General features: G+C 35.8%; 1 protein-coding gene across 1 annotated transcript in view; it reads left to right on the top strand.

The window, feature by feature from the left end:
* Positions 1-16,990, top strand: part of SHTN1 (shootin 1) — an 83,305-nt gene that overhangs the window by 20,544 nt on the left and 45,771 nt on the right. The window contains exons 3-7 of the mRNA XM_070945311.1: positions 1,888-1,948; positions 8,641-8,735; positions 12,992-13,160; positions 15,225-15,322; positions 16,385-16,466. Coding sequence (XP_070801412.1) covers positions 1,888-1,948; positions 8,641-8,735; positions 12,992-13,160; positions 15,225-15,322; positions 16,385-16,466 — 505 coding nt within the window. The remainder of the gene's footprint in view (positions 1-1,887; positions 1,949-8,640; positions 8,736-12,991; positions 13,161-15,224; positions 15,323-16,384; positions 16,467-16,990) is intronic.

Below are 16,990 nucleotides of genomic sequence, written 5' to 3'. Positions count from 1 at the left end.
TTGCATCTCATTCTGTTTTATTTTTATAAAGGAAAGGTGCAGGTTCCTAGAATTTCAGTTAAATATGGAGTGAACTGGAAGAGTCGTAGTTATAATTTCAATCAAATAAAGTTATTGTTGTCTTGGGGTATTGGTGGTGCTATCAGCTTAAAGGTATGTGCAGTGGAACATGGGAGATGTTTGGCCAGGATTTTTTTTCCTGAGTTAAAGGAAGAGAAGTCAGGACAGCTGACTCAAACTGAAATGACAACCCTGGTGAATGGAGGATAACTATTTATTGTTTTCATAATTTCACCCACCTGCCACAGAAAGTGCTTTGTTTACGAAGGCATGGTATTCCAAAGAAAGTAGCATGAGGCAAATATCTACATGTCTCCATAACTATTTTCAAGGTTGATTCAGCCTTCCATCCTTCCGAGGTGGGTAAAATGAGGACACAAATTGTTGGGGCCAATATGCTGACTATAAACTGCCTAGAGAGGGCTGTAAAGCACTGTAAAGCAGTATATAAGTCTAAGTGCTATTGCTATTTACAATCCAATTCATGTTCCTCCCACTATGGTTGTTCATATTTAGAAATACACCAAGAAAATCATGATTGTGAATGTCCTGCATCATTGATTTTCCACTTACATAATAAATTTATAAAGATCGTGTTCACATTTAGCTTGATGAATGCTGGGAGTTGGTCCATACATCTTAAAAGATGCCAAAGTTGAGAAACACTGCTGAGCCAATTACTAGGGTTTTTTTATTAGTGGTGGTAGGTAAAACAGAAGCAGTTCTTAAACAAAAGTCATTTGATTGCATGTTAGAGTGGGTGCAACACAAAGCTGTTAGTTATTATAAGTTATCTGAGATGGCGAAAAATAGGATAGCCAAGGAAGACTCCCTTTAAAAACAAGCTTAAATCCACTTATTTCAGAAAAAAACCATGCACCCCTTAACAACAGAATTAAGCCCAACAATGGAAGAATAAGCTTGTACTATTTACGAGATTGTAGGTACAATTTTTATATCACCGGAGCTTTACAGTCGGTACATCCAGACAGTCTGCTTGATAGAATTACATAGCATCCTAGTTATTACTCTCTCATGTTTCCCTACTTTTCTTTGTATAGAAGAAAGAAAGAAAGAAAGAAAGAAAGAAAGAAAGAAAGAAAGAAAGAAAGAAAGAAAGAAAGAAAGAAAGAGAAAGAAAGAAAGAAAAGATGGAATAGCTCTGTATTGCATTTAATGGAACTCTCTACTAGAAGTACTCCTGTGAACTCTGTTGATAAAATACAAAAGTAAATAAAAAGACATAGTAAAGGCTGCTCTTAGTTTTCATGTGAAAATTATCCAAACTATATATATTGAATGTGAAAGAATTTGGGATATAGGATAGAGCTAAGTTTAAATGGAAAAATTCACTCTTAGCTATGTGTGGTTGGAGTTTGCATACATAAATGGCTAGAATCTTAGCTCTTATTCAAGACTTCGCTAATGCAACAGAAAATTACATGAATAGACAAGAATGAAGCTATTTGCAAGATTTGCCTATTGCTGCACATACAGTTCAAGGCCTCTATATAAGTCTGGACTCCAGAATTTAAAATCTAATTTTTTTCATCTTGCATTTTCAAATCTGTGCATAGTTAAACTATTCCTTTGTTGACCTCGGAAGGCAGTGATCGGTGTTAATGTAACAATTTTGTCTACCCTGGAAATGGCTGTGTACAACTTCCCTACACCCCCCATACTAGCTTCTTCCCTAACACCCACTACTTTTCTTTCACATTTAGTTGTAAGTTGTTCTTGCAGTTTTAAATGAACTCCTTGTTTTGGTCTATTTACTGTCAATTGTGAGAAAGTAACCCTTTTTAACATGAAAACATTTTTTTCCAGTGTGACAAATTCAAGCAAGAAAGAGATGAAGTGGTCAAACAGCTGCAAGAACTGCATAAAGGTAAGGTTTAAATGAGCAAAAATCAGTTTAGTCTTTCCAGAGCTGCAACTATTTATGTTTAATAATCAGGGTTATTTTATGAGAAGTGGCAATATTTTTCTAGTTTTTTTTTTTTTTTTTTGCAGTTCATATACTTTAAAATCTACTCCCAGCACCCAAAATTAATAATGTGCAGGAGACTCTGACTTTTAGACTCCACCTTAGGCATGAAAGCTGGCTATGTGAGACTGGCCAGTCGCTCTCTTTCTCACCTCAAAGGGTTGTTGTGTATGGAAAATAGGAGGAAGCAGGAATATTAGATATGTTTGCTGCTTTCAGTTATTTATGAAATAATGGAAGTGAGATAAAAATCAAATAAAAGCTTTTCCAATTTCCATTGGTGGCCTTCGCATATAGACTATTTTGGGTATTTATTTCCATCACTTGCTTTTATATATATATAAAGTTGGACTACTGCTATTAGATTTAGATCTCCAGTTTGTGTAGGTACACCCTGTTTCAAAATTGTCATCATGCCTGCCTAAATATACCATAATTGGGAAGGAAGGAATGCTGACCATTACCAATGTGTTACGTATAGATTGTTTTATGTTGGAGGAGGCAGTCATCAAAGTCCACTGGGATGACAGCATAAGAAGTAGTATCCTTTATCTCAGGGTCCCCAACCCCTGGTCCGTGGACCGGCACTGGGCCACAACATGCCAGAAACTGGGCCATGCAAACAAGCAAAGCTCCATCTGCAGGGTACAGGGAGAATGAGAAACCACGCCCCCTCCGCTCTGCAGAAAAACGTCTCTCTACAGAACTGATCCCTGGTGCTCGAAAGGTTGGGGGCTGCTCCTTTACCTTGTTCTGTTACTAGTTGGCCATCTATATATACCTCTTCCAGATAGGCATCTGCCTATCCCAAGGCCACTGAGCTAGGATGAAAGATCCATTCTACTCCAAATTATTTTCTCATAGCAGAAAAAAATAATGAATCAAGCATTTCTTAAAATGCTTTTAGTTACATTCCTTCTTTCTTCCAGATTTATAATTGTCCCTTCTGCGGAGCTGATAGCACAGCTTTCAAAAATGTTCAAAATCCTTGTTTGTTAAGCTTAAGAGTCCTAGCCCAATTTGACCCAGCTGGAGTTGATCCAAAGCAAATAAATTCAAAAAGGACTACAAAAAAATAAATACTACTACAGAAAAGAATGTAGCCAGCCAAAGTTCCTGTACATGTGTAAATGTTTGCAGAACATTTGTTCTCCCCACAGTGGATTTTATCTACAAACATTTGCCTCTTGTACACTTGTGAAAGATGGTAGTGGATTTCTGCATTAAAGTCAGATCTGTTTGTATCTGCAAAGTCAAACCATATACTAATACATTGTCTAAAATGTTTAAGACTGACCGAAAATCTGTCTGATGTTTTTACAGGGCACAGCTCATCTTCTTAAAGATCTGTTCATTTATTTGGCATTTTCTTTGGCATTTTTTTGCCAAGGAGTTAGTTCCATTTTGCTAACTTTCTAATCTCCCGTGACTCGCAATTGGCATAATTCATCTAACGTAATGCGTCTTTAAACTCCATTAGTCTGGAGAGTATATCTTTGCCTGAGAAGGAGTGATTTATTTCTAAAATACCTAGCATATACATTATACATACAGTTAATTAAAATTTATATATTACGGATTACAAGCATTTTATTTGTTTTTACTTTTGCTTTCTTGCATCCATTATCAACTTAATGGCTTCCCTATTTTTAAAACATCCAGAGTTCTGCTCCAATAGCCAGAAAGAGACCATTTTTTTCTTGTTAGCAGAAACTAAAAGCTCCTTTTTTTTTAAATGGATGACATTTTTCTTTCAAGGGGTTATGATAAAAAGAAACCTTTGTCCTTTGCTTACCCTTTGCACCTATTTTGATACTTTTTGATATGCAGTTAGAGAGGAGAAGAAATCCTACCCATGTCTCCTATCAAAAAAGCCCTGTTTGCTTATGGATTGAAAGCCCAGGGTTGCAGACTTCCTGAGCTTCACTGTTCCCTTTTAAGTCTGGTGATACAAAAACCAGACATCACCAGATTTAAAATAGGTATGATGCTGACTTCCTCTGGCACAAGGGATAAACATGTGAACAGCTCACCCATCTTGCGAAACACCCAGATTTTCCTCTTATGAGACAACACTTCTATTGATCCAGTGTGGGGGTCTGAGGGTAACAAAACACAGCTAATGGGAGTGGAAAAGCTCTTGTGAATAGCTTCTTGAGAACGATGACAACAGTATCACAGCCTGTTATGCTACCTCTCTGTCAGTATAGTGTGTTTTGTTGGGTTAATAATCATTAAAAAAAAAAAAAAAGCCTAAGCACCTTGCATCTAATGCAGAGTTGTCAAAGGAATTTATGCAGCTCTTGTTTACCCTAGTTTATATATAGGCCATTTATGAAATGCCTCCTTCAAAACGATCCTAAACTTAGGCTATCATCCTAAGCGGCAAACATTTTCTAATTATAAGCCAAATTCCTGTGAAAAGAAAGGGAATGAATATCACATATAAAAATACACAAATACCTTATGGCCTATTTGTATTTGTTATGATATTGGCAATTCATAAAGCAGGCATAAAATGTCAAGTAGCTAAGACTTAAAATTCAAAAGTAGTATTTGCTTTTGTAAAATGTCATAGGTTTCTTTTATCTGCCTCTTCACTTTTTTTCCTGATTCTTTTTTTCCCCCCTACCTTCCTTAAAAAAAAAAAGACATGTCTTGTAAACATGGCAATAAATGCCAGGAATATTAGGATTTTACAGCAATAATGGAGCCCATTATTTAAATGACAATATAAAAGGCAATTATATTGATGAAGAGCTACATGGGCTTTGTGTCTGTGAATAAACTTGGCCTGTGCTCAGCTTCTATTTGTTCTCTCGGCATAAACACATATTGTGCCTGATTCCTGTTTAATGGGGCCCAGTTTGTATGCCAAGCAGCTGCATTTTAGGCCCTATAGCGTGATTTCATAGCTCTCTGAAAATTGGTTCTATTCAGCACAAGAGATAGAAGGTGGTGGTAAGGGAGGGGGACGCTTCACCACACAATCATTTCTTTTCAATTGGAGCCAGAAAGGTTGATGACAACATGACCATTGTGTGATAATGATAAGACCACTAAGGATCTGTACTTCTCATCAAGGCTTTCACACAACAGCAGATACAATTTAATTCACTGCTCTGTCAGCAGTGCTGATACCATTATGCCGTCTGTCTCCACAGTTATAATCACTGTCCTCCGAGAAATGCAGTTGAAATGATCTTGAACAGTCAAAGAAACTCTCAATTAAGGCTGCCACTTCCAATGTGTCAGATTGTGTCTTATGCACTTGGTACAATTTTCACTTCCAATCCTGTTTATTTACAATGTCGGCCAGTAATTATGCTTAACGTGCCATTTAGTGAGGGTGCCCCTGCCAAGGAGATTGTTGGGTGCTGCAGTGCCATTGAGTGGGAGTTTCTTGCAGTCAATGCCATCAGCGGCTTTTAGTCCCTGATGGGATGCGGGAGTAATGTTGATAATGCAAGTATCACGCTCATCAAGTCATAATTAGATGCCACTCAAATGTGCCACTTGTAATAACAGTGTTGATTCATGTTTTCTCGGTGACTGCAACTACTAATTAGTTAAGTGGTTTTTGGTTGGCCTGCATTTGCTGCATATTATTATTACCCCTGAAAAAATGTTGAGGTTGGAGAGTGTTCTGGCCATTTAGTGTTGCTTTATGAATTTTAATATCAACCTGAGAAGAACTCGGGACATCTTAGAAACTAGCACCTTTTCTTTCTATTTCATTTTTAAAGATTTTTTTCCTCTTTGGAAATTTAATCATAATTGCAGGTTAACTAATCTTAAATGAACCATGAGTTATTTCTAGGAGATAGATATAGATATATCTATACACATACGCATACACACTCAGAACTTTCTTTTAAATTCTCAGCTAACTATGGGAAGTAACCATAAAGCCTTCTTGGATAAAAACAACTGTCTTCTTTTTGGTCATTGATTTATATGTAAGAACAGTATGTCATGTGAACAATAGTTTCTTGTTCTGTTTATAGAGTTTTTCATAATATTTATGTTGCATGTATGTGATACAGAAATAGCTAATTGTGATTTCGTTGCACATTTCCCCAGTGCACATTTTACATGTACATATTTTATATGTATAATACAGTAGTCATAATAAAGCAGTTTATTTTCTGAGCATAAGCTATCACTTTATACTTTCAGTTCAGAGGTAGTAATTTCCTTTATGCCACTATGCAACTAAACTCATACAAGTTAATTACAATGACTTAATAGATTTTACTTCCAAGTAACTGTGTATTTGATTGCAGTCTGAAACAAGTTGGCTGGTAACTTATTTTTTTCTTGCAATATGTGGCACAGTCTACTTGGGGCATTTTTTTCGTGTTGTGTACACTCTTCTCATTTGCTGACAGTATCTCTGCATGGCATGCATTGCTTATTCCTGTTCTTGGCTCATGGCACACAGCAAAAATGGATGGCCTGGGCTGACCTAATAGAAGATAAGCCTCTTAAAGTATGGGTGCTAGTGCCAAATCTTTTGCCACTGTGTTTTTTGATTACACAATCCCAGCATAGAGAATTTCCTTGGCTAGTTTTGGTTTTACCTTTTCTACCCAAGACACAACTGCCATGTGGCAATGCTCCAGGCCTAGCTGAAGCACAACGCATCTCCTTGGGTTAAGTCTGTTTGCTTTCATCTCTGTCATGGTACAGTGCCAGAAGCTCACAGAACTCAAAGCATAAATAATAATTATGGAGCGTATCATTGTTCTCATGTTGCTTTTAAGGCGCAGTTTTCAGCACTACTCCATACCTATGGAGCTGTAAAGGACTTGATTTTGAACATAACAAACACATAGGCATTGCAACTTCCAATAGCCCAAGAACTTCCTTAGGCTTGATCTAGAACAGGGGTGTCAAACTCAAGGCCCGCGGGCTGGATCTGGCCCGCGGGGTGCTTAAATCTGGCCCATGGGGCCGGCCTCAAAATAGCAAAGGCCCGCAGTGCCTCTGGCAACCAGTGCCCCGTGCCCCGTTTTGGCCGGCAGGATGCTGCAGGAGGTGTCCATCCGATCTCCCTCTCCCCAGGACGGCCCACAGAGGAAAACTGCAATGCTGATCAGGCCCTTGAAGAAATCCAGTTTGATACCCCTGATCTAGAATATAAGGACTACACTGTAAAATTGGGCAGAATCAGGATACATTTGGGCAGGGGGAAAATGATACAGTGGTTGTAAAGGGTGAAATTTAGCCTGCAGAAGACTAAACCTTTCTCCATTCCTCTTGCCCACATTTAAAAGCTATGTGATGCATTGAGGTTCCAAAAGAGATGCTAGCGGGCTACAATTGGTATTTGAGCTGCATTTTTGCATCCTTGGTGCAAGAACACTTCTTCCTAACAGAACAGTTTTCAAATAGTATAATCTGGGTCACAGTTTGGGGCAGGAAGATTGACCTGTAACTAGATGTTTGCCTGTTGAAATGTTTTACATTTAAGTTGGTAGCAATAGGATATAATCACTCCTAATTGTATACAGGATTAATAAAGCATTCCAGTAGACCTAAATGGGGAGAAATTCCAAACAAATCTTTTGACAGATCTAAATTCTGCTCAGAATATTTAAATCTTAAGAGAATGAGGCATCTAGGAAATGGAGAACACTTTTCCACAGTGTTGCAATTGAGAGAACTTTAATTGTAGAAATGGCTCTAGCCATTGACTCAATTGCTCCTAAGTGACCTCTTCCTGATAGAGGTTGGTCAGACTTCTAGATTAAGGAACAGTAGAGAATGATGAGACAGGAAAAACAGGAGCTAAATGAGTCAGTGGAAGAAATCTTGAAATAAAATAGACCAACATTTGGATTAACATCTTGGCAATTTGCTGTTTCTCTGCCACAAGTACATTGGTATAAAATAAACTTGCGATCCCGCCCCCCATATTGTATATGGAATTGAAAGATTTTTTAAAAAGAAGTCAGTCTGGCAGCCCAAAACACTTAGTGACAATTTGAAAATAAAAGCCAAAGAGAGAGTTTTAACATTCTTCCCCAACTACACTATGGAGAAAGGCCAAATAGCAGAGTGAGATGTAGTTGGGGAAAAACGTTAAAAAGAACCAAAAATGTCTTCGTTAATATGTTCAAAAATAATAGAGAGACAAGAAAGAGTATACCAGCTAATAAAAAAGCAAGCAAGCAAGCAAACAAACAAACAAGCAAACAGATAAATACAAAGAAATCAGAAACAGCCTGATGGCATCGGTACATTCTAACAAATTTTATCAAAAGACATATGCTTTTATGAGCAGCAACTCACTTCATCAGATGCATGAAATGGGACATCAAGGTGTATCTTTGTAGGACTAGAGCACTGGGGAGGGTTTCCTCAGTGAGAATCAAGAATGCCGTTTCATAATCTTCCAAATGTATCATTTTATTATGTTTCATATGGTAGTGTCTGTGCTACATGAAAAGCAATTATATACATTCTAAAACATGTGGCAGTCCAAGAAATATTCATGAGCATAGGATGTTTTTCTGAATAACAATATATGGAGAAGGTTTGACTCATATTAAACTGTATGAATCATGGGTTTTACCCTAATTCTCTAGTTTCTCATATGGTTATTGAAGAAGTCAGCTGTATACAAAACCACCTAGACATTGAAAAGACATGTCGTGAAAGTGCAGAAGCTTTGGCTACTAAGGTAAGAAACAATTTTATATTTTACATTCTCTGTTCAGAAGTCACAGTCTTAGGGTAATCGGTTGGTCAGGACAGATTCACACAACAGCCTTGCCAATACCTTCTTGGCTGCTGTGCACTAGAGAAACTATGAGATTTACTTCAGAAAATGAGACTACAGTTCTGTCCAGAGTTATTTTGGGGTTACACTCAGTAAACGCTTGTGCATTACTTGGCAGAAATCCTATTAAATTTTATGTGGGATTTCCTTCTGAATAAATATATAGTTGGCATATTTACTCAGTGGGACAAAATATTGTCAATATTGTCCCATTGGACATACAGAACTATCCAGTATCTTTTTCTTTTCAGTGTTGTTGGTTATACTCTTAGAGTTAGTGCATAATAAAATCCCTTCATGGAGAATAGTTTATTATGTGTTAAGAGTTACATGTTCGAATGAAGCAGCCCTGAAATATGATGTTCATATTTGGGGATTGCAGAGAAATATAAGGACAATAGAAAAGTGTTATTTTACAAATATGTGCATATATATTCATAAATATTTTCGTAAATATATTCATATTTATATTCTTTGACACCTTCCTCCCACATGTATTTTATGCATCTGGGTTAACAGATAAACAAGTTTAGAAATATACTGAGTGTCTGTCACATAAAAGAATAATGAGCTTTTCAGGGTCTGAATCAAATGGAAAAGTCAGGCAGAGTATTACATTTCAGGTGATTGTTTATGAAAGCAAACTATGGAGCAAGCAAAAGGTGACCCACACTGCTCTGTTGATTGCATCTAGGTTGATGAATTTGCCAAGTATATAATTTTCTATATTCCATCTCATCAGAAGTGCATTATTATTATTAAAGAATTTTTTTATCTCTTTGGTATTTTTTTTTAGTTGTGAAAAACACATACCAACCACTTCATCATCAGAAAATAGATTGAAGCAATTTTGAACCAAATTTCATTAGCAATGTTGACTGGTCCATGACTCCGTGTGTTGCTCTCTCTCTCTCTCTCTCTCTCTCTCTCTCTCTCTCTCTCTCTCTCTCTCTCTCTCTGTCTGTGTGTGTGTGTGCATGTGTGTGTGTATGTGTGTACATTTTTGAATTTTCTCTCTACTTCAGATAGAGCAGAAATTCCACAGTAGTATTTTTTAAAATGTAGATGCATTAATAGTGTACTTTGAATAGGTATTTACTTGATTGTTTGCATAATGATACTATATAAGGATTTATAAAATGAGAACTTATCAGTATGAACATGAATGCATAGATTTTTTCTTTCCATTCTTTTTATGTAATGATACATAGTAAAATAAGACAGTGGCACAATGCTATTTGGCTGGTGTAATAATGATCACTCTGTTGTGTGTATGTGTGTATAATAATAATAACTATATTAATACATTATTGGACAGCATGCACCATCATGCACCAGTCAAATCGATAAATAAATACATTAATACCTAATCGAACAGCATGTACCAATCTACTGCTTTAGTCCTGATGAGTGAGAATTTTAAAAATAGATAAACAAACTCTAGCTTTTCTTTGTATCGAAACTAATCCCCACTTCAACTCTGATATCTCTTGAAGCAGTATGTTTCTTACATCCTCAAAATGATTATGATAATTCATGTAGTTTTGAAAAGAGAAGAGTAATATTTTTACTTTAGGATCTTTTCTTGGTCTTTGATTATTTCTTAGAAATAGAAGCTTCTGCCGTAGTTCTGCATTGTATAATGCAAAATTATTCATGGAATGGGACAGAGATATTATTTTTGTATGTCATTCCAATTACTGACCTTCCTACCAAGTTGCAAGATCATTAGACATGCTTATATAAAGTGCAGTTGTTCCTTTTGCAGCTTCTGCTCTCACAGCTACTCTGATTTAAAGATTAGGCAAATTAGTGTATAATGGAATCATTGCATTCTGATGGCATCAGATGCTGATATGCAAGATTTTGGATGTAGCATTCCCAATTTCTACTGTTTCATTTTTCATATTTAATTTTGAGCCTGTGTGTATATATAATAGTACAAGTTATGAATAATCAAAGCTACCTTGAAACAATAACCTTTCATTAATGGAACTGGACATTCAAGGACAGAAATGAAAGATGCAAAGGGATTGGAGGGTATAGAAGTAAGTATGATGATTTGGCTTTGCTGTTGTCTGCTAGGTTTTATTGTGCTCCTCCCAGAATGGATTCTTTTTTGCGACTCTGTCTTTTTCATCTTGCCTTGTTTTTTAAAAACTATTTTTTAAAAAATAAAATCTATAGCTGCTTTAATTAGTACTGTAAACTGTATTTAAAGCAAGAATTTGGCAAGGTTTCAAATGGCACAGAGGTAATATCTAACCTTAAGGCCTGCTCTAGTTTGAAAAACTTGATGCCTGCATTTCTAACCTGCATTTTAAAAATGTTTTTGTTTCAGATCCAACAACAGCATAGTTCTTGTTGAAAAAGAATGCTGGCATTTATGTTCACCAACATATTTCATTTTGTAGTGAGCTGTGGCCTATGTGCTTCCAATTTTACAAGCAAGAGAAGCTGTCAGTTAATTTTTCTTTGGGATATTTTTCTCCCTGCAAAGCAATCATACGTTAGGCTCATTTACTTCATATGCTTGTTAACATAGCTTGGAAAATTAATAGTTTAAAAGTATGACTGTGTTTCTGAATGTTATTCCCAGAGTTTGAAATCTATTACTTTATGAAGAACTATTTATACTTTTAGCTATTGAGTATGAGTCAGAGCAAAAAAGGTTATTTTTTTTTTATCAGACAGGCAGTGTTATTCCAAATTTACAAACTTGAATTGTTTATATGAGTACTTTCTTCTTATGAACTGAGTTTCTATTGACACGACATGATGAAAAAAACCTTATCAATATTACTCTGAGTCACCAAGGTAATTAGAAATTAAGCTGTTGTTTGTATACATTATAAGACTTGGTCCCTTTTCTTTTTTCTTCCTTTTTGATTTTATAATTTATTTTTGTACCCCCTTTTTTATATTGAAGCAGAGAGCAAAAATCTTTATATTAAATTACCTGTTGTACCACCTCGGGAAAAGGATGAGAAAGTGGCTTGCTATGTGCAGCAGTAACTTAATCCATTAAAGTGCACAACTCACCAAACAAACTTGATGATCATGTATCATTGGATTCAATTAAATATTATAACTAAAAGCACTGGCCTACATTCAAAAGTTTCCGTCTGAGCTTAACCCTTAGAGTATAAAATTTAGAACTCTATGAATTCCCTCTAGAAAGCCACAGTATATTCATGGATGATTAAAGTCAGTGTGTATCTTTACAGAAGGGAAGAGCTGTTGTGTACTTACTGGACCTTCAGAAATGCTTGAATTCTGGAGAGGGGCTAGAATTCCCAGTTATAACAATATCATGCCCTTCCTTCCCATATCCTTAGAAGTAGCAGCTAACAAGATATCCTAAAGGGGGAAAAAAAGGTTGACCTTATGAACCCATTTCTCTTGCAACTTAAACTGTAAAGTTATTAAATATTATAAAGTTGCAAGTTAGTTCAAATCATTTCTCAGGAGCCATGATTTATGATTTATATATTATGGAGGTTCTGAATCTTGAATGAAGCCCTCAAAATTTCTATAAAAGTTTTGAATTATCATTTTTAATTCGATAGCAGAAAATATTAAATACATAAGTTATATAATTAATATGACATTAATGGTAATTTAATTAAGTTTACATTTAAATTAAATAAATAACATTTAATTTTTTTAACAGCCTCACCCACATTGGGGAATCTTGGTCCTCAGTTGCAGCACAATAACCAGGTAGAACCTTAGCCTGAAAAACTGCCGATATCTGCTCTATTACATTGAAATTGATGTCTCAAGAAATGCCAGTCTTATTATATTTATATGACCCTTTGTCCTCTTCTCTTTTGCTGCTCATGCATCACTCAGTATAGACAGCATTAAAATATAACCACAAAGTAAAATAAGTCAGGGAAATAAATTGTATTAAATACTAAATGAAAGCCTTCTTAAATAAAGAGGTTTTATAGATCACAATTATTAACATGCCATGCTAGAAGGATAAGGAATTCCCTAATTTAATTGTGGCTAATGAAAAATCCATTAATTTTGTTCTCTTCAGCCAAACTCATTGGCGACTTTACGGGCATTTGACATGTTTATTTTTCCTTCAAAAGAAAAAAAAAATTAAGGAATTCATAGCAACAGAATATGTAATTGACATTTTGTAGCTGAGCAAAGAGAACAAGACGCTGAAAAGAATCAGCATGTTGTATATGGCAAAACTGGGGCCAGACATCATTACTGAAGAAATTAACATTGATGATGGAGAATCTTGTACGGACACAGAAGTTAGCCCTGGAGCCTGTGACTCAATGGAGTGCCAGCAGGTAATAAAAGGTGAGTGCTTTTCTGAAGATTAGAGTGGGTTTTCATTTTCAAAAAGTGAACATGAAGATCCAGTTTCATTGTAATAGATACCCTTCCCTAATCTAATAGTTTCCAAATGTGTTGGATTTCAGTCCCTCTAATCCCTCATTAGAATAGCCAGATGCTTTGCTCTCTAAGAATAATGGCAAGTGAATTCCAATTCAGCTGAAAGCCAATAGAAAGATAAGTCTATTACACTGTGAGAAGTGTACTGTACATGTATCTTATTATATCATTTATATGCATTGTAGCTGGCACTTATCAAGTGCACTTTTTTTCCTCATTGTAACATCAAAAAAAAAAAAAATGATGAGAGATGTTGAAGTTGGCTTTCGTTTTTCAGTAGCCTCGTTGTCCATTAGTTAGCTCCAGTTCTTGGTTCAGGTCAGTTCAGATGTATAGAAGCTACTTGCTAATTTATGACAGAATTTACCTCACTCCCTTCTAAGAGTGGATTTCTATGGTGATGCCTTCCCATGTTTCTTGATTCCATATTATTTACCTTGGGATATAACGCGTAGGACTCAGGCACATCCACAGGGAATCACTAGGGGAATGATGAAACTGTGCCCCCTTTGTAATTGTGTCATGACATTCAGGCAAATACTTAACAGAGTTTGTTTCATCAAAATGTTGGAATGTGCATTTTTGTGCAATATTTGGATGAAGCCTCCAGCTTCTGCTGGAACACATGGTGTAAGGAGTCAGACAAACCAACCTAAAAAAACTAGAACACTAAATAGATTTCTGAAGATGGAACCTCCCCATTCCTGATGCAGAGCCCTAATTAGTGGAAGTCCTATGTTGAAAGAGGACAGCAGCTTGCTTAGAGTAAGTGACAAGCTCACAAATCAAAACAAACCGTTCAGCGCTAAACTTACTGTAAACAGAAGAGCAAGAACATAATAGGACTTACCAGTAGGACAGCAGAAGTTCAGATGCATTGTTTTGGACTGACTGACAAGTGTCTGGGTCACTATTTAATTCAGGAGGGGTAGGTTAAGCCATTGGAATTAGGTTAAATAGCATAGCATAATCTTTTGCAGTTCAGTTGTAGGCTTAAATTGAGTCAGTTTCCTGACCTAAACTAAACCTCATCCATAGACTCATAGTTTCAGATTCTGTACTGCTTTTGCAGGCCAGCCTTCCATAAAATGGGGATTAGATACTGAATCAAATAATGTATTTAATGAAGAAATTAATATACAGTTTATAGCATGCTATTCAGGAACTCTACAAAAACTCACACCCACTTCCTTTTCTTGCTTTTTTTTCTGCTATAAAATTGATGTTTATGAACAGTTTCTGATAATTCTGATTATAGTGATTACTTTGAAACTAGTCCATTTTTTTTAAAGTTATAATTTTAAAATTACTTTTGGTTTTCCCCCCCTGCTCATTTGAATTGTCTGGTTTGGGGGAGGGGGAGGGGTTACATTGATTTTTAATTTTTTCCTGAAACGATTATATACTTTTATCCTAACTGTATATTGTTCAGGGTTGCGTGAACTGGGAGTATTTAAATCTTAATTACATTAAAATGTAGTACTTTAATATTATTTTGTAGTGCTAAATGGCACGCAGCTGTTTATTTTTATGTGCCTTAATTTTGAATGCTAATCTCTCTAGGTAGTGATTTCTAGTTATGGTTTTTGGCTCCATCATTTAGAATGATGAAATAGGAAAGTAGAAAATGAGATGACAGCTATTACAGTAGAACAGCTGAATAAGCAAATAATTTTTGTGTCTTCCTTAAAAAAGAAGCTTTCTCTAAAACTGAGAGATAACTTGTATAGCTGAGTTGAGAATCTTCCCTTTCAGAGTTGAAAATCTCCACAATGAAACTCCTCAAACACAGATTAAAGGGCTAGTTAACCATTACTGTTTGTGAGAACACCGACATGTGAAACCTCTGCATGCTTAATAATTCAAAAAACAGTGAATGCCTTTGCTCTTCAGCTTTTCTACACTTACCCTGTTCCTTTTTGTCTTAAAATGAAAAATGAACGGCCACTGCTGTTCTTGAAAATGAAGATCTGCGAGATCAAATTATCTCACTTCAAGAGGAGAAGAAGACTGCTGTCATCGAGCTGGAAAACCTGAAGAGCACATTTGTAGAAGGAATAGCAGAAGTAAGTATTTTAGCTAGAGGGCTAAGAACCACTGTGCAGGCAGCCTTCGACTTAGGACCACAACTACAGATTTTTCCATTGTAAGTCAGTGAGGTTGCAAAGTGAGTCGTCATGTGGCCAGATGCGATTTTATGACTATTTTTAATGTGGTTATTAAGTGGATCCATCTTCCCTAATTGGCAGTTTTTTGTCAGAAAATATCTAAGAAGTTTAGAAATTACAGTCACATGACTGCAAAACACTGCAATCGGCTGTAAATGCAAGCTGGTTGCCAAGTGCTCGGTTTGTGATTATATGACTGAAGGGATGATGTGCTGGTTGTAAGTGCGAGGACAGGTTTTAAATGCTTTTTCCAAGGTCATTGTAAACTTTGAAACATTGTTAAATGAACATTTATAAATTGAGGACTACCTATGCATGGTCAGGGTGTTGCTACTTGGTTGTTTGTTATTTATTTATTAATCAAATTTATATAGTCGTCCATCTCATGAAAAGTGATCCACTATATAAGCGAACAGATTATTCTCAGTTGCTGAGATTGGAAGCTGTGATTTTTATGGTAGATATTATGCTAGTCAAAGCTAAAGCAAGAATTTTAAACTATACATCTTAATAATATCCTGTCCCTTTGTAAGCTGTCTTGCTAGCTAAATCTTAATTCTTCATAAGCAAGGGTTTTCTCTGCATGAGCTGCAAAGTATTTAATTGCTACCTCTCAAGGCAGGTTCCATTTAATGTAGCATTTAAAGCATTCTAGCTGTTTTAATACCATTTGGCTATAACCTTGACCAAAGATATTAGGAAGTAAATGGGGAAAGGTTGTTTCAGATTGCTTCTTTAGCTGGAAATCCAACAGTTGTTTGCAACTTGGTACAGAAACTAATACATCAGTGAAATAACGAAGAATATTGGTACACTCCCTGGTTGCTGTTATTCACTTAAAATTGATAATTGGATTGGAAGCTTGATAGATTTAAAGAAAACTTCTTGAATGTTCATAGCATCATTATTAGTGTTTAAGTTTCTCTGATAATCTCATTATTTGGCTCATCTGTTTTTCAGATAAATAAACTAAAGGAACAAAATGCAGTCCTAGCATCTGAAGTTCACAACCATCACAAGTTGTTGGAAAAATGTAATCGAAGTACGTATGTATGCTTCTCTAGAACGCTTAATGGTAATACTTTAATACCTAATGTTGTTGCATTGATGAGTAGACAGATGGACAGATGGATAACTGACGTAACAGAGATCCAGAGCAGGGACAGATCTCTGAATCTACTGCACAGATTCTACTAGCCAGAGATATCTTAGGCTTTTAATGGAAATTCTATCAATATGTGTACCTGTGAATAATTAATAAAATTTAGATGTATTTATTGTTAATTTCCACACACCTGTTATCTGATCTTAGAAGCTAAGAGATGACCACTTGTCAGATTTTGATCCACTTGATGAGAATTTCTAGATCTATGTCTGAGACAAGGATTAGAGTACAATAAGTTACTGCCACATTCTTGTGGATATTGTAATAAGCATTGTAACTATAAAACTTGACCAATCATCCTTAAATTATAGAGAATGTATAAGAGGTTAATCAGAATCAGCCAGAAAATCCAGGCAAATTCTCACCAGATTTAATTTATTTTAACTAGAAGATGAAAACTG

This window comes from Pituophis catenifer, unplaced genomic scaffold, assembly GCF_029215685.1.
Source record: "Pituophis catenifer annectens isolate HBS135680 unplaced genomic scaffold, rPitCat1.0.hap2 SCAF_6, whole genome shotgun sequence".
Classification (NCBI taxonomy): Eukaryota; Metazoa; Chordata; class Lepidosauria; order Squamata; family Colubridae; genus Pituophis; species Pituophis catenifer.
The sequence above is the reverse complement of the archived record's forward strand: the minus strand, read 5'-3'. Positions and strand labels throughout refer to the sequence as shown.